The sequence below is a fragment of the Gigantopelta aegis genome, chromosome 12 (assembly GCF_016097555.1).
Source record: "Gigantopelta aegis isolate Gae_Host chromosome 12, Gae_host_genome, whole genome shotgun sequence".
NCBI lineage: Eukaryota > Metazoa > Mollusca > Gastropoda > Neomphalida > Peltospiridae > Gigantopelta > Gigantopelta aegis.
Window position 1 is genome coordinate 40,269,608 of NC_054710.1, and position 25,064 is coordinate 40,294,671.

General features: G+C 34.8%; 1 protein-coding gene across 3 annotated transcripts in view; it reads right to left on the bottom strand.

The window, feature by feature from the left end:
• The window catches only part of LOC121386306 (AMP deaminase 2-like), an 82,599-nt gene that overhangs the window by 45,334 nt on the left and 12,201 nt on the right, over positions 1–25,064 (bottom strand). The window contains exons 3-6 of one of the 3 annotated variants that reach the window (XM_041517163.1): positions 24,043–24,078; positions 11,520–11,661; positions 10,195–10,387; positions 6,134–6,151 (exon numbers count right to left, since the gene is read on the bottom strand). In XM_041517163.1, coding sequence (XP_041373097.1) covers positions 6,134–6,151; positions 10,195–10,387; positions 11,520–11,661; positions 24,043–24,078 — 389 coding nt within the window. The remainder of the gene's footprint in view (positions 1–6,133; positions 6,152–10,194; positions 10,388–11,519; positions 11,662–24,042; positions 24,079–25,064) is intronic. The other 2 variants (XM_041517165.1, XM_041517164.1) reach the window with 2 other exon arrangements.

A 25,064-nucleotide genomic window follows, 5' to 3' on the forward strand; every position in this document is an offset into this window, starting at 1 on the left:
TTACGGAACAGATACTTTTAAATTAATTGTCTAAAAAAGTTTTGTTTAAAGACACTACTAGAGCACATTGATTTATTAATCATTGGCTAGCTCATTGATTTATTAATCATTGGCTATTTTGGTAATTCTGACATTTAATCTTAAAGAGAAAACCCACTACATTTTTCCATATGCACCATCCCACATACAGGAAAGCACATACCACAGCCTTTGATATACTAGCAGGATTACTGGTATGTGTGTGGTTTAAAGAGTAAAATTCACTGATTATCATGAGCATTATTAATGTTTAACCAACACTATTAGTATATATATACACAATGTATTTTATGTCCTTGCAAGGACAAAAAACCTATGGATGTGTCAGGGGTGATCATACTGTTTTCAGTTCATTTAAATCAAAGGAATATCTTGTGTTTAGCTCAGCACATTTTATTTTAAATCTATTTGGTATCCAACAATCGTGTTGCTATTTATTTATCGGGGTGGGGGTTGGTGGGGATGGGGGGATCGAGTTACACTCCCAAAATTTTGCTTGAGCAGGAATGGGTTTTGATCCCCAACACCCTCCCCCTGCACACCCGCCTGCACAGGCCTTGTGACTCATCACACTTTCAGGCCAGTGTTCTTCCCCTGAGCTTCCTGTACATTCTGCTACCAGTTTGTGGGAATTTCCATGGTAGGTCAATAACCGGCATATTTCATTAGTGTCTGCATGGACCTGGTCTCAAGTGCAGTGTACACATACTTAAATATCTAGCAAACTGAACATCTGATCCCCAGGATATTAGGTATTGTATGTAATATCACAGACTCTCTGTTCAATGGTACTAGACTATGGTAGAGTTTGGAAGGTCATTCTGACATTACTAACAATGGTTTTATCAAGTTATTCTGACATACTAAATAAACAAGGCTTTTAGAACTATGGCATACAAAACGTGGTTTCACTCTGTCATGATACAATTATGCTATACATGTCTCATACCATGTTATACAAAATTAATTAAAATTTCATAGGTAATAAAGGAATATTTGTTTAACGACACCTCAGCACATTTTAAAACTACAGCTCTTTGCAAGGGCTTAAAATAGGAAAAAAGAAAGAAAGAAATGTTTTATTTAACGATACACTCAACACATTTTATTTACGGTTATATGGCGTCAGACTTATGGTTAAGGACCACAGAGATTTTGAGAGGAAACGCGCTGTCGCCACTACATGGGCTACTCTTTCCAATTAGCAGCAAGGGATCTTTTATTTGCACTTCCCACAGGCAGGATAGCACAAACCATGGCCTTTGTTGAACCAGTTATGGAACACTGGTTGGTGCAAGTGGTTTACACCTACCCATTGAGCCTTGCAGAGCACTCACTCAGGGTTTGAAGTCGGTATTTGGATTAAAAAACCCATGCCTCGACTGGGATCCGAACCCAGTACCTACCAGCCTGTAGACCGATGGCCTAACCACTACGTCACCGAGGCCAGTGGCTCAAAACAGGAAGTAAAATAATCACCTGCTGTTATTATTTATTTTTAATAGCAGGCAAAACGAAACACGTCCTGCTAAGAAAAAAGATCTATATAGGGTACTTGGCCTGCTGGAAATACAACAGCATAGGGGTGGAGGGAGGGGGAAGCATTTGGGGGTTAACAAAATCTCAGCACAAAGAAACCTGCTTTGAAAAAATATATAGTGAAACCTCTCAAGACCGGACCCTCAGTAAACCAGACATTTTACAGAGTCCCTTTTTAAAAACCAGTACAGTATGTAACCTCCCTAAACCGGATCCCTCTTAAAACAAGATAAATGTCTTGGTTCCAAGGGTGTTTGGTTTAGAAGGGTTTCACTGTATATACATGGCCTGCTGGAAATGCAACAGCACAGGGGTGGGGGGGAGTTTTTGGGTGTAAAAAATCAGGATCTCAGAGGTATTTCAGAGCTTTTTGGAATTAAAGTACCACTGATGCTGGTGAGTTCTAGCAGGTCAGGGGCCTAATTGACAAAGATCTCTTAGGCTCTGTTAGACAACAAAGCATCCTCTTTGTAAGTCTTTTAGCATTGCACTGCGAGATCACGAAGTTGTGTTTAGTGAATTAGGCCCCAGGATCCTATTTCACAAAACATCGTAAGTTTATGTCTGCGACTGGCAGTTATACCAGGCATACATTTACACCTGTCTGACATCTATTTCACACAGAACTTACATTACAGAAGATGGAGCATTTTAAGGACAAAATAAAATGAAATATATGTACTTTTAACTATATTTGTTGTACTATAATAGTAATAAAAACTGTAGTTTAGTCGTAGATTTACGTTTAAGTGCAAAACTAGGCTTACGATGTTTTGTGAAATTGGGCCCAGGTCAGGTCGTATGACTTAACGTGCACATTCACAGCAAGCTGTTGTAGCACACGCCCGTCACGGGAACAGGTGTCAACTTATGCCGGCTCCTCCACCCAGGACAGAAAAGGCTTCTGTGTGGGTGGGAGGACTGATCGCCCATGCTGGCAAGTGCAAAAGAGCACCAGCAGTGCGACCAGGGTCGGTAGCGGGTGGGGGCATTTGTGGTGCTATTTGATTTTGAATGTCCTGTAGGATTAAGTCCATAAAAATAAAAGATTGTGCGGTTTTCATGACGTAATTTAGCATATAATTTGGAATGGTTCATCGAAAAGAAATGGAGATGAATTCTAGCAGTGGAGAGCTGTTTTCATAAAACATTTGTTATTTTACATGTTTCAGCCCTTTCAAGCCTGCAAATTTAGCAGGATCCCCAGATTCTGTGAATCCCAGATTTTGGGTTGGAAGTGTTACATTGAGATAGAATCCAAATATATCTGTTACATTATTTTTATGATTTCGGCAGAATCCTTTTTAAATATCCTTAAATTTACTACAGCTCACTAAATATATCTCAGAAGTTTTAATTTTTAAGAAACAATACCCGCTTGTTTTAGTGATTGAAATTTAGAAGTTTGTTTTGTTTAACAATACCACTAGAGCACACTGATAAATCAATAAGTGGCTACTGGATGTCAAACATTTGGTAATTTTGATGATTAGTCTTAGAGATGAAACCTGCAACATCATTCAATTAGTAGCAAGGGATCTTTTATATGCACTAGCCAAAGACAGGATAGCACAAACCACAGCTTTTGATATACCAGTCGTGATGCACTGGCTGGAATGAGAAATAGCCCAGTGGACCCATTGACAGGCAGGGGCGTTGTCAGCTTTTCTGAAGGGGGTGTTCAAAAATAATTGAGGCTGCTAGGACGGATACCCCCTCGGGAAAATGTTTGTATATCTAGCAGCCAAATGCTGCATTCTAGTGTATTTTGGAAGGCAATTTAAAGATATATGAGATATGAGCAAAAATAATTTTCGATTTTGTTTTCATTTTTAGTTTTTAAAAATCATGCTGGCTCAAAAAGCCCCCCCCCCTGACGACACCCTTGACAGGGATCGATCCCAGACCGACCACTCATCAGGTGAGGAGGACTTTACCACTGAACTATATCCGACTCTTGTTAGTGAATTAAAGAACTGTGCTGTACTTGTTCTGTGTACAGCTATGTCTGCTATACACTGGGTACATGCATGTGCTGTGTCCATTTGTATAGTAAGTATATATTGTGCTGTATCAGTATTTAAACAAATTAGTCGTGAAGTGAAATACATGTGCAGAACTTGTGCTGCCCACTAAGGTTATGCTTTTGTTTTGTTGTTGTTTTTTTATTTGGTTTTTGGGTTTTTTTTTAAATTATGGTGTTTCTGAAATGTTACCAGTTTGAGCTCAGTGGTGGATCCAGAAAATCCATTTAGGGGGGGCCCTAATGAAATGAGGTGGAATGCCAAGGGAACTTTGGGGGAGGTTTGGAAGGGGATCGTAAAAAAATGAAAATTAATATATAATAAAAATATAACTATCACTAAATTTAGGCCCCCCCCCCCCCCCCACCCCACCCCACCCCGATCCGCTTTTGGAACTGATAGGTTCAAGACAGAAGTGAACAGAGAAAGTACTAGTAAAACTAGTCTTGACCTATATGTAATTCACTAAACTGGGAGCTTGTAAGGGTTGGGGGTTTTTGGGGTGGGTTTTTTAATCCCCAGCTTTTTTTCTTCTTTTGTTTTTGCTTTTTTTGTTGTAGTTGTTTTTGATTTTTGTTTTTGTTTTAAAATTAATTTCTAATTTTTAAAATCAGAATACCATTGTTACTTGATACAGCCAAAAATATCCTATGACTAATTTTTACATAAAACAGCTTTTTGTAGCACATATATTATTATATTATCACTATAAATATCTTGTCTTTTTCATAGAATCAAAAATATCCTGCAGCTGTTATAAAGTCATAATATAATTTAATTTTTTTTTTTTTTTTTTTACCGAAATCAGAATTGTTTAACAGTTTCTATGAAATATAACATGATAATTTTGTAAGACATACATTTACCATATGGCTGCATCAAAGTAACATGATGGCAGTACTAGTGAGGCTAAAAGGGTCACATTTAAACTAATTACTATCAAAATGTCACAAGCTAAATTTAAACATGTTTGAGTGAATTATCTGAACTAAATTACCAATTACATGCAAGTGACGACATAACAGGTTTGCAGCAACATTACCCGATCACAGAATCCCTTCCCACTAGATATATAAAAAACAGAGCGACAAAACATTGCCTGAAATATTTAAAATATTTCACACTTAACAGTAACTGTTTAAAATATTTAAAATGTATAGCTAACAATAGGATGTTTAAAATGTTTTTAAAATCTACAACTAAGATGCTGTTTAATAAGTTTTAAAATCTACAGCTAATAGTAGCTGTTTAAAATGTATAGCTAACAATAGCTGTTTAAAATGTTTTTATTATCTACAAGTAACAGTTGCTGTTTAATAAGTTTTAAAATCTACAGCTAATAGTAGCTGTTTAAAATGTTCAAAATTTACAGTTAACAGTAGTTGCCTAAAATGTTTAAAATGTATATCTATTTAAAATTTATATCTGTTTAAAATGCTTGAAAAAGGTACAGCTGTTTAAAATATTTATACCTAAATGCAGCTGTTTAAAATGTTTTATAGATAACAGCAGCTGTTTAAAATGTTTAAATTATTTATATTTAACAGTATACATGTAGCTGTTTAAAATGTCTAAACTATTTATAACAGCAGCTTTTTAAAATGTTTTATAGCTAACAGCAGCTGTTTATAATGTTTAAAACATTTTTAGTTAACAGTAGTTGTTTAAAAATCTTTAAAATATTTATAGCTAATAGCAGCTGTTTAAAATGTTTTAAAACATTTATAGCTAATACATGTAGTAGCTGTTTAAATGTTTAAAATACTTATAGCCAACAGCAGTTGTTTAAAATGTTTAAAATATTTGTAGTTAACAGTAGTTATTTAAAATGTTTAAAAATATTTTTAGTTAACAGGAACTGTTTAAAACGTTTCAAACATTTTTAGTTAACAGTAGCTGTTTAAAATGTTTAACATATAAGCTATATATGAATCCTTCAAACCACCGTACCTCAAGCGAACAGTCTAAGACTGAGCTACATCTTGCCCCATTTCAAAACAAAAAAAGATTTCACACAATTAATATTTCCAAACATCGGAAGAGAACAGAACACTGAGCTGCATTTCATCTTGGGACTGTTAATATCTGCCTCTCAAAGATGTCACCTTATGACTGGTCGCAATCAATATATAAGACTTTTTTCTTCCTTCTTTCTATGTTTATACCGGTGCATCATACATAACCAATATTATCAATTTAGTCACTACCGTTTGCAATCATTTCCAGTCAAAATGAAAGGAAACCATGTCTTAATTCTAAAACTACATGTACCTTTTTTTTCATACATTCACTTTTTAATATTTTCAAAGAAATTGAGATTTTTTTTTATTCATTGAATTTCATTTCATATTTGATGGTTTAGCAAACCGATCCTTAAACCAGAATATTTGTACATTATACATGTCATGAAATAAGACAAATCACACATGCTTTGATAGTAATTAAGGCTGTAAGTGACCCTTTTAGCCTAAAAGACATTAACGAGGCAAAGATTTTAAAATGAGGCTGCGTGCTATAGCATGGAAGGTTACCTTGGATGGACATCCGATCTGAAGGCAAACAAATATTTGTCACTAGAAAAACATTATGCAAGGAAGATGACACAGAACTTCAGCTCTGTGTGTAACAAACGGGTACATATATGATTAAAATGTTTTTAACCATGTACAGGTATAAAAGTTACACTGATTAATCTTAAGATTATTAACAAAAAAAGACACCAAACCCAGTCATATTACCTGTTGTATCTTTAAAAGATATAAATAAATTTAAATTAACACTTTTTTCTTGATGTTTCAACTGTATAAAATTATAATATTTATAAGTTGTTTACGTTGGGTATGGCTAAAATGTTAATGATAGTCAGGGTTTCTGCCAGAGGGCAAAACGGGTATGGCACCATACCAAAATTATTTGGCAGATGTTTTGTTTAAAGTTAACCTTTCGACAAAATGAATGACTCTATCATTATTGTATGACTTTCTTAACCCTAACCCTAACCCATTTTCTTTCTGGGGGAGGCCCGCAAACTCTTTGTCAACTGTGGTTGCATTCAGCAAATATTCAATTCCATAGCACCATTCTGGCAGAAACCCTAATAGTGTTAACTTTTAACATGGTAGGTCTTTTTTTTATCCCTGTGGATAGAATTTTAAAACTTTAAAAACGTAATAATAATAAAATCGTCACTGCATGGTCTACAACACAAGCAAAAAATATTCTACTCTAGCATCTTGTCTAAATTTAGCCAACATATTTCATTAGTCGCACATAAACCTGGCATGGACAGATGTCTGAATCTGTTTGAATAATCCACTTGTTGCGGAACAAAATGGATATATTCTGTCCTACACATTGATATTAAATATTGTCCGGTCATAATGTTTATAGACCAGTCTCAACCAACTCTTCAGTATTCCAAACGATAAATTATGTTTGATCTTACGCAAAGGTGGCACATAAAACAGATAAATATATGACATTACTGAATAATAGAAATTCAATGTCATGCATTTTTTTTTTTTTTTTTTTATTTATTTATAACATTAAAAAAATAATAATAATGATTTTTTTAATATAATAATAAAACAGTTCTTAGTTGTATTATACAACACATTAAAACTTGTGCAAAACCAAGAGCACAATATAGGTGACCCCAAAATTAAAATATACAATATATTTGTGAGAAGGCATTAATAGGTTTTTTTGTAATTTTTATTTTTTATGTACACTGAAACCTGTCTAAACAGAAACCTGAACTAACTAGAATCCTGTAAAAACAAGTGAAGTTTGAGGGTCCAAAATTTTTCTAAATTCTAAAATGCTATCTTCTAAGCACAGGACCCTGTCTAAATTGGATAAATATTAGTTCTCTGGCATGTTCCAGTTTAGACAGGTTTCACAGTAGATATTTTCTGAGCATAAGTTTTTTGTTTTTTTTATGGGCCAACCTTTCTGTTGCTGAGAATTCTATTAATTTAAAAAATAATAATAATAATTTAATCAACTTTTTTTTTAATCCTCCCATCTGCTTCATGTATACTTTCTTTCATAAAATAAATAAATGTACACATTAAGTTTTTGTTAATCCTTCAATTGTTTACTCCAAATTTTTTAGTTTTCCCAATACACAAACAAATACATCAATGTCTACATGTGTTTTATGAAGTTAAAACAATCAATTATCATTTTGTTGATATAAAATCTATTAATTCCAAAACATTTTAAAAAACCAGATACATTTTGTTTTCTTCCTATCTGTAACTTAAATTTGTTTTGGGTAGATGTCCATAAACCAACAAACAAAACAGGACATTCCTAAGGTCAGAAAGAAACTGTAGGAAGGTTGGTGGGCATTCTCAAGGATAAATGCATCAAGGGATTTTGAACCTAATGCAAAAGTGTTAATGATAACGAAAAACGGCCAGGGCACGTCAGAAATGAATCGCACTATGGATTATTTCAAATTGAACACACGCACTGAAAGAAAAATGCACACTTGGAAGTTCATGGGTATTAACTGTGTGGCAAAGAAGATTATTTTCTTCAAACATTAATTTCTAAATATCCTTTATAATTTCAATCCTAATATAAAAAAAGCTATGTTCCAATAAAGGTGAAAAAAACCCATGTATATTTATTTGTATATATCAGTTTTGTTTTTGTCACATGAAAACGAAGCTTTTGTTTAAAATTATTTGAATTTTGAAAAATAATTTCAAAGTTAAAAAAGCCCAAAATAAAACACCCTAACATTAAAATTTTAATTAGCAACATTTGTGGGAGTCAAAAATTTGGATTGTGATGTTCTGCAATAAACCTCAGAATTCCATACTGATGTCTATTAATAATCAGAAATACACCCATGATTTAAAAAAAAAAAAAATTAGATCACAGTAATAACTATTTCCTTATTCACTTAAACAAATAAAATAATATTAATAAATATAAATGTTTACTTCATTATCAAGCATATTACTGAAGTAATGATGGAACAAGAATTTAGTTTTAAGGGTCAACAATGATTTAGTGGAAGTATTTTTAATCTGAATGGAATGGGACAATCTTCCTCTCACTACACAATCTGCAATAAACTGTTTGGCTTGCTGTATAATTCTACCAACATTTTTGAAGTAACAGGTTGCAAATTTGACATGATTCCGTGTTTCTGAGAATCCTAGATTTTGGGTTGGAAGCTGAAAATTATGAGATGGAAAATAAGTGAATTACATCATGTTTATGATTCTGATGGAATAAAAAAAGAAATCCCACAATTCAATAACTGAGTAAGTATGGATTTTAATTTTAATTTATTTTGATAAAAAAAACATAATGTCTAGAAACAATCATTATGCGAGTAATCCAATCTAAATGTTTGGTTTGGGTAGGTCAATCAGATTTCTAATTTCAATTTTTTTTTTTTATTATGTCTACAGTAAAACAAGCATTTGAGCTAAGAAACAAAAAAAGATATGAAACACTTAACAAGACTAGATATCTAGGGACAAAACCAATTACTAATGTTCTAAAACAGAAAAAAAGAGAGTTGAAACTCCTTGCATGACTTGGTCATGCAGGTTACAGCAAACTAAAATGTTTATAAAGGGTCAATGATCATGACCCAATGTGTTCAATCTGAGAACAACCACCTGTTTAACAGAACTAAATCTTTTCTGGGGTTTTTTAAATTATTATTTGTTTTTTAACGGTAATCTTCTTTGTTGTGTTTGTGAGTTAACACCCATGAGCTATGAAGACAAAGAGTACCTCGTTCATCATAATACATAATACCCGGACTTTGGGGACAAGCTGAAGAAATAAACAAAGAACATAAAACACATCTCTTACCTCAACAAAAATAAACAACATCTTCTACTGACATATATATGATAATATGTCAATTTTAAAGTTTTATTTATATTTAGCATGACACTTTTTTCTCTTAAACAAAAATAAACAAATTGTCTTAGTTTTATTTAAAAATATATATATGTGAGAAATTTATATTCATCTTTGTTTTAGTTCGGCATAAGATAAGATGTATTCCTTGAATAAAATAAAACATATATGTATTACCTGTATACCCAATGAAAATCTTAATAGCTAATTGACAAAAAAGAAGTTACTTTTTTTCTTTTTTTTTACTTTTATATTAAATGTTCTTCTTTGAACAAAACTAAACTGAATTTTAGAGAGAAAAAAATAGAGGAAACAAACATTCAAATTATTTCTACTTTGATACGACTTCCATTGACAAATTTCCATTTAAATAATATTGCATCTGTTTTTCCTTAAAGCATGCATAAAGATTATTGTCATTCTAGCATCTTACTTTTTCATTTCTATTTTTATATATCATATTTAAAACAAAATTAATAGATGATTTCAGCCACTTCTTTAAACATGATTTTCAGTTCCACTGAAATGCCTATTTAATAAAAATATTTGATTTTTCTACATGTTTTACAACTTCTAAACAAAATGTTGATGTTATAACTTTCTTATATTAAGAAAAATAATTTCCAATTTATTTTTTTAAATTGCCGACAAAACCACCAAGATACATGTAAAGAGTAAGAATTGTGATAAATACCTGCAATGCTCTTTCTGCCTTTATCTGAATTCTGGTCTACGATCGCATGAAAGTCTTCCCGTTCCCCAACGGTCTGGAGAAATCGGGCGGTAATCCGAGGAAAGGCCTGGTGCGACAGAGCCATGTATTTCTCCCGAATCATTAGCGCCTTGACCAGACTTTTAGAGGCTTCTTCCAAGTCTTTTAGAGGAACCTGACAAATTACCATTGTAAAAAAAAGTTAAAGCACTGCTGACTGCTGTTGCAAGTTTTCATGGTGGACAATAATCAAAATGTCTTTTGCATGTGTTTGACTATTTTATTGTCAAAGCTGTCATTTGAGAAATTACAATTAAATAAAGTTAAATTTTGATTTCTTTATTAACACCACATTGATTTATTAATCAATTAATGGCAGTGGAATATCAAATATTTTTTAATTTTGATCTGCAGAGTTTTTGCCAGAGAGGTTTTTTTTAAAGTTAACTTTTTCACAAAATTAATTACTCTTATTATTACTGTACAATTTTCAAAACCCTAACCTTAAATGTAACCAATGTTCTTTCTTGGGGAGGCCCCCACACACCCCCATACTCCCTGTTAACTGTGGTTGCATTCTATTCCATAGCATCATACCCCAAAAAAGATTCTGGCAGAAACACCGGCAACTGATTTTTTATATGCACTTCCCACAGACAGGATATCACATACCATGGCCTTTGATATACCAGTTATGAGGTATTAGGTTATACATGGCAATACTGTTACAGCGTAGTAATAATAATAATTTTTTTTTTAAAAAGAGAGGTCAAGAAGAAAGATTTGCAAAAAAGAAGTTTTAAACTCCCTAAATAATAAGCCAATTACACATAAATGTATAAACTGCAGGAGTGATCAGCCAATCAGATGACAATGCATAAAAATCCAGCTGTGGTCATCCAATCATAGAAGACAATGTATAAAATGCAGCTGTAATCAGCCAATCAGATGATAATGTATAAAATCCAACAGTGATCAGCCAATTGCAGATGACAATGAATAAAATCCAACTGGGATCAGCAGGGCTCAAAACTCACTAAAAAATATGGTGGCCCAAAAATTAATAATGGATGTTGGCAAATTATGGTTAGAGAACCACAAGCATGATTTTAATGTGGAATACAAATATTAATAGAGCCTCATATGTTATAGCTCTAAAGAAGACAGCCTACATAATATTATTTGAGCGACTAATGCCATTATTTTTTTTTAATTATTTAAATTGCCCATTTGGCGACTTAGCCACAGGCGGTTTCGATCCCTGGATCAGCCAATTTCCAGTGACAATGTATAAGACCCCTGCTCACCCCACTGGTGTCTTCTCCACTGACGGACACTCGTTGAAAGGAAGGAATGAGGTCCAACTGTTCTTCCAACAGCTTCTCCACATCATCAGGAATTACACTGTCGGACACGAGTCGCTCTCGCTCGACAGGCGACATCAACGTGCTACAAATAGACACACCACAGTGAAATACCCGCTCTCTGCTACTGCTCCGCCATCCCACTCCACAGCTTCTACTCCACTAGGACATCTCACCTGCTGCATCAATTATTACAGCAGACAGATGAACCTGTTCGCTATAAATTAGTCTATATATGCTTTGCTGATAGCACTTTTAAAGATTTGTCAAATACACTTCCACAAAAAACAATTGGTATTCATAAAAAAAGAGAAAAGAATTTATCACATCTTGAGATATAAAAACAAAATTAATTTGTATACCTGAACCATTCGGATATAAGCTGAAAGCATATTATCGACATTTGAATCAAGATAGGTATTTAACTGTTAAAGGGACATTCCTGAGTTTGCTGCATTGTAAGATGTTTCCGACTACTAAAATATTTCTACGATTAAACTTACATATTAAATATATTTTCTGGTTTAGAATATCAGTGTCTGTATATTCAATGTGTTTCTGGTCATCTTAATATTTGTAAGAAGCCCAAACTGGATTATGTTTTCAAATAATTTCGTTAGTCGATAACATCTTAAAAATTGCAGCAAACTCAGGAATGTCCCTTTAATTACATCAAAATAAGCATACAGCTAGGGCTTGAATTTAATGGCTGCCATGCAGCAAATTGCCGTAATGCCTTATTCATGTACTCCCATGCCTTGGGAAGTAAACAGAATCAAAGCCAAACTGGCCATGCCTTAATTTGCATGTTAGTGATCGGTCATCATACTCGAACAAGATTACTGAAAGTTGTTTTTGTAATAAAACATGAAACTTTTCACTTATTTATTTTGAATGGGTGCTGTCATGATATACTGAAACACTTTTTGAAGTCTGTCTTGCTGCTCTAAGGATCCCCATAAATTTCCATTGGTCTAGGCCAAATGGTCTTGCCCTCGTATTTGTAAAATTTGAGGCCTGAACATATATAAAAGCATGGCTATCTCAATCTTTACAACTTAACAGGCATCAAAATAAGTTAAGAGCAGTCGTTCAGGTTACTAGTTTACCACAGGTCAAGAAAGTCGAGAACGGTACTTCGCTCTCCCCAAAATGTTTTTAACAAAAAATACCATCACCTAAATTTTGATCATGGCTATTTAACTATAAGTTACTCACATACATGTAAATGTCAATAAAACGAGAGCAGTGACATACATAAATAATAAAGTATTGATCAATGGGTTTGGGATAGAATGATAATGGAATTGTAAACTTTATAAATGTGTCGTAATAAGTTACCTGCTGGCCTGCAATTTATGGTAACCAGGGGACATTTTGTTCACTATGGCATTGTGTATGATAACCAGGGAACATTCTGTTCACTATGGCATTGTGTATGATAACCAGGAAACATTTTGTTCACTATGGCATTGTGTATGATAACCAGGGAACGTTTTGTTCACTATGGCATTGTGTATGATAACCAGGGAACATTTTGTTCACTATGGCATTGTGTATGATAACCAGGGAACATTTTGTTCACTATGGCATTGTGTATGATAACCAGGGAACATTTTGTTCACTATCACATTGTGAGTCACTACACAAGTTTCAGAGATCGCTACATAGTTTTAAAACATTAAACAGTTGCTAATCAATTTTCAACTGACTAGAAATATCGCTAAAAAGATTTTGAAAAGAAAATGTTCCCTGCATGGGTAACTAGGCACTGTGATTACTTAGATGTTTGCTTACCCATACCAACTGTAGATCTATAGTTTATTGTATTATTTTTGTTTTACTACAGTTCCAAACAATTTTTGCATATATCGCCTCCATGTATCAACGTATGGTGATTGAGTGTAAATAAAGTTGTGTTAATTCTGTTCTGTTCTGTAGTCTAACATGCTGCAAATGGTAACTGACCATTAATGCTAATTATGGTTGGGAATTTTAGAGATGTGTTGCAGTGTATTTTCCCTTATACGTAAAAATTCGAATAAAGTACAAACCAGTTAAGATTGTGAAAAAAAGGAATGAACAAGAAAACCATTTCTAACAATGTAGATATAACATACTGTGGAAACAGAATCTCATTCACCAATATTTATATCTAAGTTATACAGTGAAACCTCTCAATAGTGGACCTTCTGTAAACTGGAATATCCTTAAAACCAGATGTTAAAAATTAGTATAGAACTTAACCTCTCTAAATCAGTATGTTATATCTAGATTCTTAGAAACAGAAATTTCACTTGTTCCCACAGGTGTCCAGTTTCGAGGGGTTTCACTGTATTACACCAGTTTTATATAACATATCCTCTGCCTTATTCTTAGCTTTAGCATAAAATATCTATGAATATTAATAATTGAGCAATGAAGAAAGTGATCACTAAAACAACATCTGGCATTTCAATAAATGATGTCATATATTATATATTAATTCTAAAATACAAATAGTAGACTACTATAATAATTGTTTTCATAATAATAACAATAATACAAACTGGGACTAACACTGTAAGCTAAATTAAAGTGCATGCATATATAAGTACACATATCTATCTATACAAGTAGTTATCCAGCAATAATGACACATGTAACAAATGTTAATAATTAATTACCTTCCTGCCATTTAGCATTGAACTCTGTCCTATACAAGTTTCAATCTATTAAACCAGTCTTAGGAGTCACAGTCCTTATATAGGCAGTATAAGAATGTACTGAAATGGCCTATACAAGTTTCAATCTATTAAACCAGTCTCAGGAGTCGCAGTCCTTATATAAGCAGTATAAGAATGTACTGAAATGGCCTATACAAGTTTCAATCTATTAAACCAGTCTCAGGAGTCGCAGTTCTTATATAAGCAGTATAAGAATGTACTGAAATGGCCTATACAAGTTTCAATCTATTAAACCAGTCTTAGGAGTCGCAGTTCTTATATAAGCAGTATAAGAATGTACTGAAATGGCCTATACAAGTTTCAATCTATTAAACCAGTCTTAGGAGTCGCAGTCCTTATATAAGCAGTATAAGAATGTACTGAAATGGCCTATAAATGATCTACTAGAGAATGGCAGTCCTCTTATATATATAATGATTCACAGAAGTAATTTTAACTTAGGATGTACAGTAACATTCTGTAAAGAATCTCTTGTGGAATGGCAGTCCCATAGATAATGATTCAAATAAGCAATGTTAGCTTAATTAGGATGTACAGTAACATTCTGTAAAGAATTGTTTGTGGAGTGGCAGTCTTCTTATATATATAATGATTCACAGAAGTAATCTTGACTTAGGATGTACAGTAACATTCTGTAAATAATCTCTTGTGGAATGGCAGTCCTATAGATAATGATTCAAAGAAGCAATGTTGGCTTATAATTAGGATGTACAGTAACATTCTGTAAAAATTCTCTTATGGAGTGGCAGTCTTCCTATAGATAATGATTCATAGACGCAAAATCTTACTTAGGATGTACATAAACATCCTATATAAAGAATCACTTGTGGAATGGCAGTCTTCCTATAGATAATAATTCATAGAAGCAATCTTAACTTAGGATGTACAGCAACGTCCTATAAAGAATCACTTGTGGAGTGACAGTATTCCTATATATATATGATTCACAGAAGCAATCTCGACTTACGATTTACAGTAGCCTCCTATAAAGAATCTACTGAAAGTGGCAGTCCTCCTATATAGTGACTGAGGAAGCAATCTCAACTTGGGATGTACAGAACATCCTATAAAGAATCGACTGTGGAGTGGCAGTCCTCTTATAACCAATGATTCCTTGAAGCAATCTCGACTTAGGATGCACCAGATTGGACAATAATGCACCTCCTGGGGAGTGGCAGTCCTCATATAGACGAAACGCCTGATAGCGATTACAGAAGCAATCACAACTTTCCCAAAATATCCTTTCGACTCTGCCTTGTACAGATAGTTTTGATTCTGGGAATAAAGTTCTGTCATTTAGCTACATGTATATAATGTTCCAACAATCTGCTGTCAACCTTCCCAACAAAATTATATATACTATATAGTGTAATGATTCATAGAATCAACCACAGTTTTGCCAACTGCCCATTCGATTCTGCTTTGTGATAATGGTTTTCTCATTCAGATATACAACTGAAGAGTATAAACTCCGTACATCTACTGCTACATGTAATATGCTGGCAGATTCAGGGTTGGTTTGGGGTTTTTTGCTAAACGTAATATATTGATATATTTATTATCAATGGAACAAATACAATTAAATTCATCGAAAATCACAAACTAATTACTGTATACCGACACACCATTACATAAAATCATTATTTCTTTGTATCTGATGGCTGCTAAGGGACTTAGTACCTTATTAACATACTTCATTTGGAGTGATTTACATCTTTTAAGTATCCAATTAGGTATCAAGCACAATGTCTGGATTTTTCTTCTTTTACACTGTATAATATATATATATATATATCCACCATCCATAAAATAATTTTCAAAAAAAAGAAAAAAAGGAAAACAAATGTGGAAGATCTACCAGGAATAAACTAACCATTATGGTTCCTCCAAACATTTCTCTGCCATCCATGTGACCAATCCTGATAACACTTAAATCAATTATGCAACAGCTTTTGTCATAACCCATTTCAAAGAAAGAAAGTTTATTTTGTCTAATGACACCACTAGAGCACATTGATTTATTAAACATTGGCTATTGGATGTCAAACATTTGGTAACTCTGGCATAGAGTCTTAGAGAGGAAACCTGCTACATTTTTCCCATTGGTAGCAAGGGATTTTTTTATATGCACCATCCCACAGACAGGATGGCACATACCACAACCTTTGATATACCAGTAGTGGTGCACTGGCTGGAATGAAAAATAGTTCAATGGGCCCACCAACAGAGATTGATCCTAAACCAACCGTGCATCAAGCAAGGCCATAACTCATTTCGAAGGCTGAGTTTAAACACATTTTGATTTTGATAAATTAGGAGCTGTATGCATTATGCATTAAAAAAAAAGATGTCAGTTCTTTTCTTTTTCTTTCTTTCTTTCTTTCTTCCTTCTTTCCTTCTCTGTTTTATTATGGTCACAGTAACCTAAGAATTTAACCATTGTCCAACTTGTGCAAGCTGTTGACACTGTTTATCAGGTATGTGTAAACTACTATTATTTTCACACCCATTATTCATCTCCAAACTGGTTTTCTCTCACTCGCCATTCCTTGAGTATTGCTAATAATAGAAGTACCTGATCATAAGAAATAATCATCGTAGATCACATGCTTAATTTACCTCTACCTGATAACAAGAAATAATCGTTCTATATCATATAATTAATTTACTTCATCTCTTGCATCTTCAGTGAAGACATACCTGAGCTATATAGATTAATGGAAATCAATACTGTTGGCACGGTAACCAATATATAATTATATTGGTTCTAAAAAATATGGAATACACATAGTCCCTATCTTCTCATTACATTATGCATGTTTTACAACAATGGATGTACTGCATTGGTCTCTGCATTGTCGATTTGGATCTAGCATGTCAACATTTTTTTTTTTTTTTTTTTAAATTGTATTTAATCCAGACACATAACATGCAATATATATATATATATATATATATATATACTCTTCAAAAGAAGAACCGCAAAACCACATTGTCGTAACATTTGGAGAATTGATTTAATTATTGAATGGTGAGTCCGATAATTACCAAATGTTGCAGGATTGTTCACAATTCACTCTAGTCCATTGTGAGTAAGTGATAGGACACACCACCAAGGTCAAGGTCATCTGGAGTCAATACCGGGTGTGGCCTCCGCGTGTGTTGACAACTGCCTGGCACCGCCTGCCCATTGAAGCAACCAGAGTACGGATGACGTCCCGGGGGATGGTGGCCCACTCGGTCTGCAAGGCTGCTGCCAGCTCGGGCAGGGTCTGGGGCTGTGGTTGTCGCTGTCGGAGGCGTCGGTCCAACTCGTCCCATAGATGCTCAATTGGGTTCAAATCCGGAGATATCGATGGCCAAGGAAGGACATTAATGTTGTTGTTCTGTAGGAAAGCCGTTGTGAGACGTGCTGTGTGAGGCCTGGCGTTGTCATGTTGGAACACTGCGTTGGCGTTGGCCATAACTGGAACGATGTGTGGCCGGAGGCTCTGGTCAATGTAGACCTGTGCATTCAGGTTGCCCTGCACGTGGACCAGGTCAGTTCTGCCAGTGTGTGAGATGGCTGCCCACACCATGACACTACCCCCGCCGAATCTGTCCACTTCCTGCACGCAGTTTGCCGCATAACGTTCACCACGACGCCTATACACGCGACATCTTCCATCATGACGTCGGAGCAGAAATCGGGACTCGTCACTGAACCACACCCGTCTCCATCGCAGTTGAGGCCATTGTCGATGAATCTGGCACCACTGCAGTCGGAATCGACGGTGTTGTGGTGTTAAGATGACACCTCGAACTGGACGTCTGGCACGAATTCCTACCTCACGTAGGCGGTTCCGTACGGTCTGGTCGGATATCCTGCGCAAACCTGGTATTGCTGCGGCTGTGGAGGTGGCAGTAGTCAATCGTTCCCGAAGGTGGCGTACCCGGATGTAGCGGTCCTGCCCGGGGGTAGTGACCCGTGGTCGACCGGATCTAGGGAGGTCACGTGTTGATCCATGTTGCTGGTAACGGTCCCACAGTCTGGAGATGGTGCTTGGGGACACATGGAATGCCCTGGCAACGGCCGTTCTGGATTCGCCTGCGTCTACTCGGCCGATGGCATTGTTTCTCTGTGGTTCACTGAGACGTGGCATGTCCTGGATTGTCAACTGTCGGCCAGATACAGAGGCCAGGCAATCGAACACCCTGCACTTTTATACTGTCGGTGTTCATGTTGCACGTGCAGACAACGCACGTGCAGTGGTGACATGGTTTGCACGTGGCTGCGTTTTTGCGAATATTCACATTTTGGAACTTTATTGTACAGTAGCTGCGTTTTATCGAATGTAACCGTGGGAATGTGTTTGGGACATGCAATGACCTTATATTCACAAAGCATGAACCGGTAGGAAACATAAAATCGGAGTTATAACCCATTTGTACCCTTTTGCGTTTCTTTTTTTGAAGAGTATATATATATATATGTAAAGTTTCATCGCAAACCGCGATAACGCCATATTAAAAACCATTGTGCGAACACGACTCAGACACTGTTCACACGTAGACAAACAGAAGTTCTAATTCAATTTTTAGCAAAACACGATACGATTGTCTAAGGATATATCACAGATTGCAGAGAAACTGGCATAGTGTTTATGGTGGTTTGGAATAAAATATTTTTAGGACTGGGTGTGTATAGTACGCGGCATTTATCACGTTTTGCGATATATATATATATATTTATTTATTACATACCCATTAAATCTTACTATAAATACAGCTCTGAATAAAAGAATTGAATACAACTTTCCGTATTCAACTCAACTGCCGGAACTATACCGTATTCAACGCTACTATTTATAGTACATGGTTACCAGGAATGCCCTTCGCGATATGTAAACAAAGTTTGTGCTTGGTTTGTTTAAAATTTTATTTTGTGGAAAATTTGAACTGAAAACAGACGAAAACGGTGACAAATATTTACAATTTAATGAGCGCGATACCAAAACTTGAGACGGGAACACTACTAACCAACAAGCTTTTAATCCACGATATAGTTAAGGTCGACGACAGTCACTTTTTGGACCCTTGTTTTGGCTTCGTTACATCGTACACAATTCTTATTCTTTTTCAATAAATAAAACATCTCCAACCATAATTTTGTGATATGATATATTTGACAAAAGGTACGTTTTATTTCTTTTATCTATCAAAACTTTAAATTAATATTTTGTCCAGAATTATGAAAAATAACCTGTAAACAGCGTTGTCTGCTTGTTATAGGAATTTGACAGGGGTCAAGGTTAGTAGACTAGTTTTTATTTTAATGTGGCGCAGCATTGTAATAATACAGCTAATTTTGAATTTAAATGACGTCAGTATTCCAATGACATCACTTTGGATCTCCTTAGAATAACCATAAACTGGGTACATGACGTTTCCTTTTTGGAAAAATTCCAATGTAAAATTGCTATTGAATTTTTTTTTTCTTAATATTACTAATGCACCTGGATGTTTTTGAACAAAATCTTTTGATTAAAAAATTGCACTGGAAATATGGATTTCTAGTGAAATTACGGTAAGATATGCTATATTTATTATGTACGAAGCCAAAACAAGGGTGCGAAAAGTGACTGTCGTCGACTTTAGCAACAATGCCGTCTCCTCACATAGAAAACTTGAATGAACTGTCAACCGGATTATTCAGTGGAGCGATGATTTATGGAGGCACATTTAATATAAACTTAAATTTTTCAGCAACAAATAATTCCATGAACATCAATAAAAGAAAACACACCGATGACGACTCAGACACTGAGTGAACAATTCTTGACATTTTTCTTCGTTGATAAAACTGGCACGCTGAAGGTTTTTTGACGTATTACGAGCAAATTAAATATTATATTGTTCGTGAATTTTAGCTATTACATTGTCTTTAAAAGGCATTTCAAACAATATCATTAAAAGTATAGGTAACTTTTCACTCGTTCTTTCTTTTTTTTTGGTTCTTCGGTCCGCGTAGTAACACAGCTGAACTAGTTGTGTAAACTTAGAAATCCCCGTCATTAGCTAGCAGTGTTACAATTTCTGAATTATTATTTGGAAAAAAAATTCCAATTTAGGGTATGTAATAAATACAAAACTACAAGACTGTGAATACAGAAATCAGAAAACCACATATATGTAGTTTTGTCTATATAGAGATAGAGATAGAGATAGAGATACAGATAGATATAGATATAGATAGATAGATAGATAGATAGATAGATAGATAGATAGATAGATAGATAGATAGATAGATAGATAGATATATATATACATATATACATATATACATATATATACATATATATACATATATACATATATACATATACAGTAGAATCTCGTTGGCTCGACCTTGGAAGGGTCGATCACACCGCAACGCTCGAACCAAAAATGAAGTCCCGAGTTTTTTGTCCTGTAAACCCTTATATTAACTGATGATGGGTCGAATACGTCCAGAGTCGACTATAAGGCTTCGCTCGAACTAAATTATCGGTCCCGTCTGTGTTATTAGCTATATTTCCCTCGAACTGGTGATACATCAAATATCAAATGGAAAACCACCGAAAAGGACCTACAATTGCCGCGCTTGCGCAGTTGGTTATTACAACTTTTGGATTATAATAAATTAGGCGAAATGAGTTATAGATGGATCGGAGAATCGCGACACTAGCCAAGCAATCCTTACGTTGCCATACCTACCATGTTGCGTGTTCAGCCAACAGCTATCGGTAAAAGTCTTTCAAGTACAACTAGTGTCACGGTGTCTTTTCGATGAAGCGTGATACCAGTCAAACAATTGGCCTCAGTGGGAAGCTTTACTCTGAACACGTCTACCAGACCAGTTTTCAATGAAACCAGGGGCGAGGTACTCCGCTATCATCACTTCGGCAAGGGTTTCTCCATCACTGGAGTAATTTCTAATGAATCCTTTCACTCTGATATTTTGTTATATAACATATTGATGAATTTTGTACTGGTGCTGAAACATCCTGACACCTATCTAATTCAACTTTCTAACTTATGTTACGGAAATATCCGATGTTGACCGAATGGTTCGGTCGAACTACCTGATGGGTCAAACACTTTCTCAAGCACCGACGGGGTTCAAGCCAACGAGATTCAACTGTATATACATATATATACATATATATATATATACACAATATATATATATATATATATATATATATATATATATATATATATATATATATATATATATATATATATATATATATATACCAGGCATTGTATTTGGGAATTGTTTTACGATTCGTATAAAGTCACAAAAACATAGATATTTTGGGACATTCCATCTCATAATCTTACACTTCCAAATCAAAATCTGGGATTCATGAAAGCATGTATATTCATATTTATTATAATTTTACATTCCCATTTTTCCCATCCATATAAAAACAAAAGTCAGGATTTCTGCTAGAAAATAATTTGAAGGTATGTAATAAAAAAAAAACAGACCATAAGTGGCCCTACTAGGTAGTCATAGGTTTGAAATTCAACACTGCATTTCATGTACTTTGACACTTTTTCAACAGCTGTTCTCTTATTATAATCTTTCTAAAAACAAATCATGAAAATGTATCCATTAATTTCCTACGTTTTAAGGTTTTTACTTTTACCCTTCATACCTTCTGGCAGAAAGCCTGAAAGAATAACTCAGATTTCACTGTTCAAACTTATGAAGCTTCTGGACCAAATAGACACAAGTCTGTCACTAATAACATAACCCCGAGCATCAAAATTAGCTAAAATTGGTAATTATATGATGAAGTTTACAAGGACATATTTTGACAACATATGTAACAACATATTACCATATAAAAGATCACAATATGACAAGAAAGCTATTCTATTCATACAGCGGGCCCAGCAAAAACTACATGCAAATAAAAAATTATGTAGGTGCATGCAACTTCTACACAACGTTACCGACATCCATGCTTATTCTTTCAAAGGTCTTCCCATCAAGGGTAATCCTATGAACTACTACACACAAAACCTATTTTTCTACGTTAGAGTTAGTTTTGTTTTAAGACACTACTAAACCACATTATCTTATTAATCATTGGCTATTGGATATCACAAATATTCATACTGGTAATACTGACACGAGTTTTCAGAGGAGACCTGCTACATTTCATATCCAATTACAGTTCAAGCATGCTGTCCTGGGCACACACCTCAGCTATCTGGGCTGTTTGTCCAGGAAATGGGGTTAGTTGTTAGTGGTTAGTGAGAGAAGAGAGGGTGTAGGGGTCTTACACCTACCCATTGAGTCATTAAAGCTCGCTCTGTATGGGAGTCGGCACCAGGATGCGAACCCAGTACCTACCAGCCTTATGTCCAATAGCTTAACCACCAAACCACCGAGACCTGCTACATTTTTCCATTGGTAGCAAGGGATCTGTCCCAGATCAGGCTTCTGGCTATCCAGAGATGGGATCCAGGACAGACATGCTCAAAACCTTAGTGGTATAGGAGCATGTTAAAATATATCGGACTTGGACTCCATAGCAAGGGATCTTTTATAATTATGCACTTTACAACAGATAGGACAGCATGGCCTTTGATAAACCAGTGATGGTGCACTGGTTTTAATGGGGGAAACTATTAAAGAACACGAGTGTTAAAATGCTTCACTAAATGCAATCTTTAACATTTCATTTACATTGATATTTCATTCTCACATTGTTTAGACTGGCGACAGAAACAAAAGCTATATCTCAAATCATATATCTCTCTCACTGAAAGTTCTAAAATGTTCCACTAATTGCAATCTTTATATTTCATTCTGACATTGTTTAGTCTGGCGGGAAAAAAAAGAAGCTATATCTCAAATCATTATATCTTTCTCTCTATAAAAGTTCTAAAATGTTCCACTCATTGCAATCTTTAACATTTCATTTACATAGATATTTCATTCTGACATTGTTTAGTCAGGTGAAAAACAACAAAAGCTATATCTCAAATCATTATATATCTCTCGCACTGAAAGTTCTAAAATGCTTCACTAATTGCAATCTTTAACATTTCATTTACACTGATATTTCATTCTGACATTGTTTAGTCTGGTGACCAAAAAAATAATAATAAAAAGATTTGAGTGAAAACTGTTAGCGGCGATAAATTCTGATACTCATATCAAAAACATGCTTTGTAAGTATTTTAAGAGGTATATGTCTACTGACTGACCTTTGACGTAGAATGAATAAATGAATGTTTAACAACACCCCAGCACAAAAATAGAGATCGGCTATTGGGTGTCAAAGATTCAAAGATGAATCAAAACAATTTGCTTATATATTGGTCCAGATTATATTGGACTTTGACTCAAACACATCAGATGGTAAGTGTTTGTAGGTAATATCGATGGAAGGTCTAAATGTCCTCGACTAATAATTAAAAGCTAATCTAACAAAGATCTATAAGGTTATGTGCAATTTAAACTACCATTCTGATTCTAGTGATTTAACAGTTCTTGTTCGATTACCTGAGAATAGGAAGACCTGGCCTACACGTATATTCAGCCAGCCATTTCTCAACAAATGTTTACAAACTATTTTCACTGTTTCCTAAAGACTGGTCATCCAGTTTAATAATTAATTAAGGTGTTGTGTAAAAAACCCAGTCTAGCAAATATTAGTGAGAAACGGCTGCCTGAACGTAGCCCTGTACCAACTCACTCTTTAACATTGAAATTGAGGCAAAGATCTTGGGGTCTGAAAGGTAAAGCAACAGACTAGCATTATTATATATTATTGGACACAATATTTACAGAAAGAAAATGTATTATTTAACGATGCACTCAAAACATTTAATTTACAGTTATATGGCGTCAGACATATGGTTAAGGACCACACAGATAAAACCTGCTGTCGCCACTTCATGGGCTACTCTTTTCGATTAGCAGCAAGGGATCTTTTATATGCACCATCCCACAGACAGAATAGTACATACCATGGCCTCTGTTACACCAGTTGTAGAGCACTGGCAGGAATGAGAAATAGCCCAATGGGCCCACCGATGGGGATTGATCCTAAACCGACCGTGTATCAAGCAAGTGCTTTACACACTGGGCTATGTCCCACCCCAATATTTACAGACACCATCCACCTTTCAACATTTATTTTAATACGTACAAAAACCTAACTATAGTGTGGGTTTTTTAACAACACTACTAGAGCACATTGATTTATTAATCATCAGTTATTGGATGCCAAACATATGGTAATTTTGACAGTCATAGAAAGGAAACCGGCTACATTTTTCTATTTGTAGCAGGGCTCAAAACTCAGCCAAAAATATGGTGGCCCAAAAAATAATAATGGATGTTGGCAAATTAAGGTAACTGAACCATGAACCACGAGCAAGATTTTAATGTGGAATAAATATATGCAATACAAATATTAATAGTGGCTCATATGTTATAGCTCTAAAGAAGATCGCCCAAATAATATTTTTGGGGCAACTAACGCCATTATTTTTTTAATATTTAAGTCACCCAAACAGTACATTGGTCGCACTTGGCAACCTGGCCACAGACCGTTTCAAGCCCTGTAGTAGCAATGGATCTTTTATATGCACCATCCCACAGACAGGATAGCACATACCACAGCCTTTGACATACCAGTCGTGGTGCACTGGCTGGAATGAGAAATAGCCCAATGAGCCCATTGACAGGGATCAATTCTAGACTGACCGCACA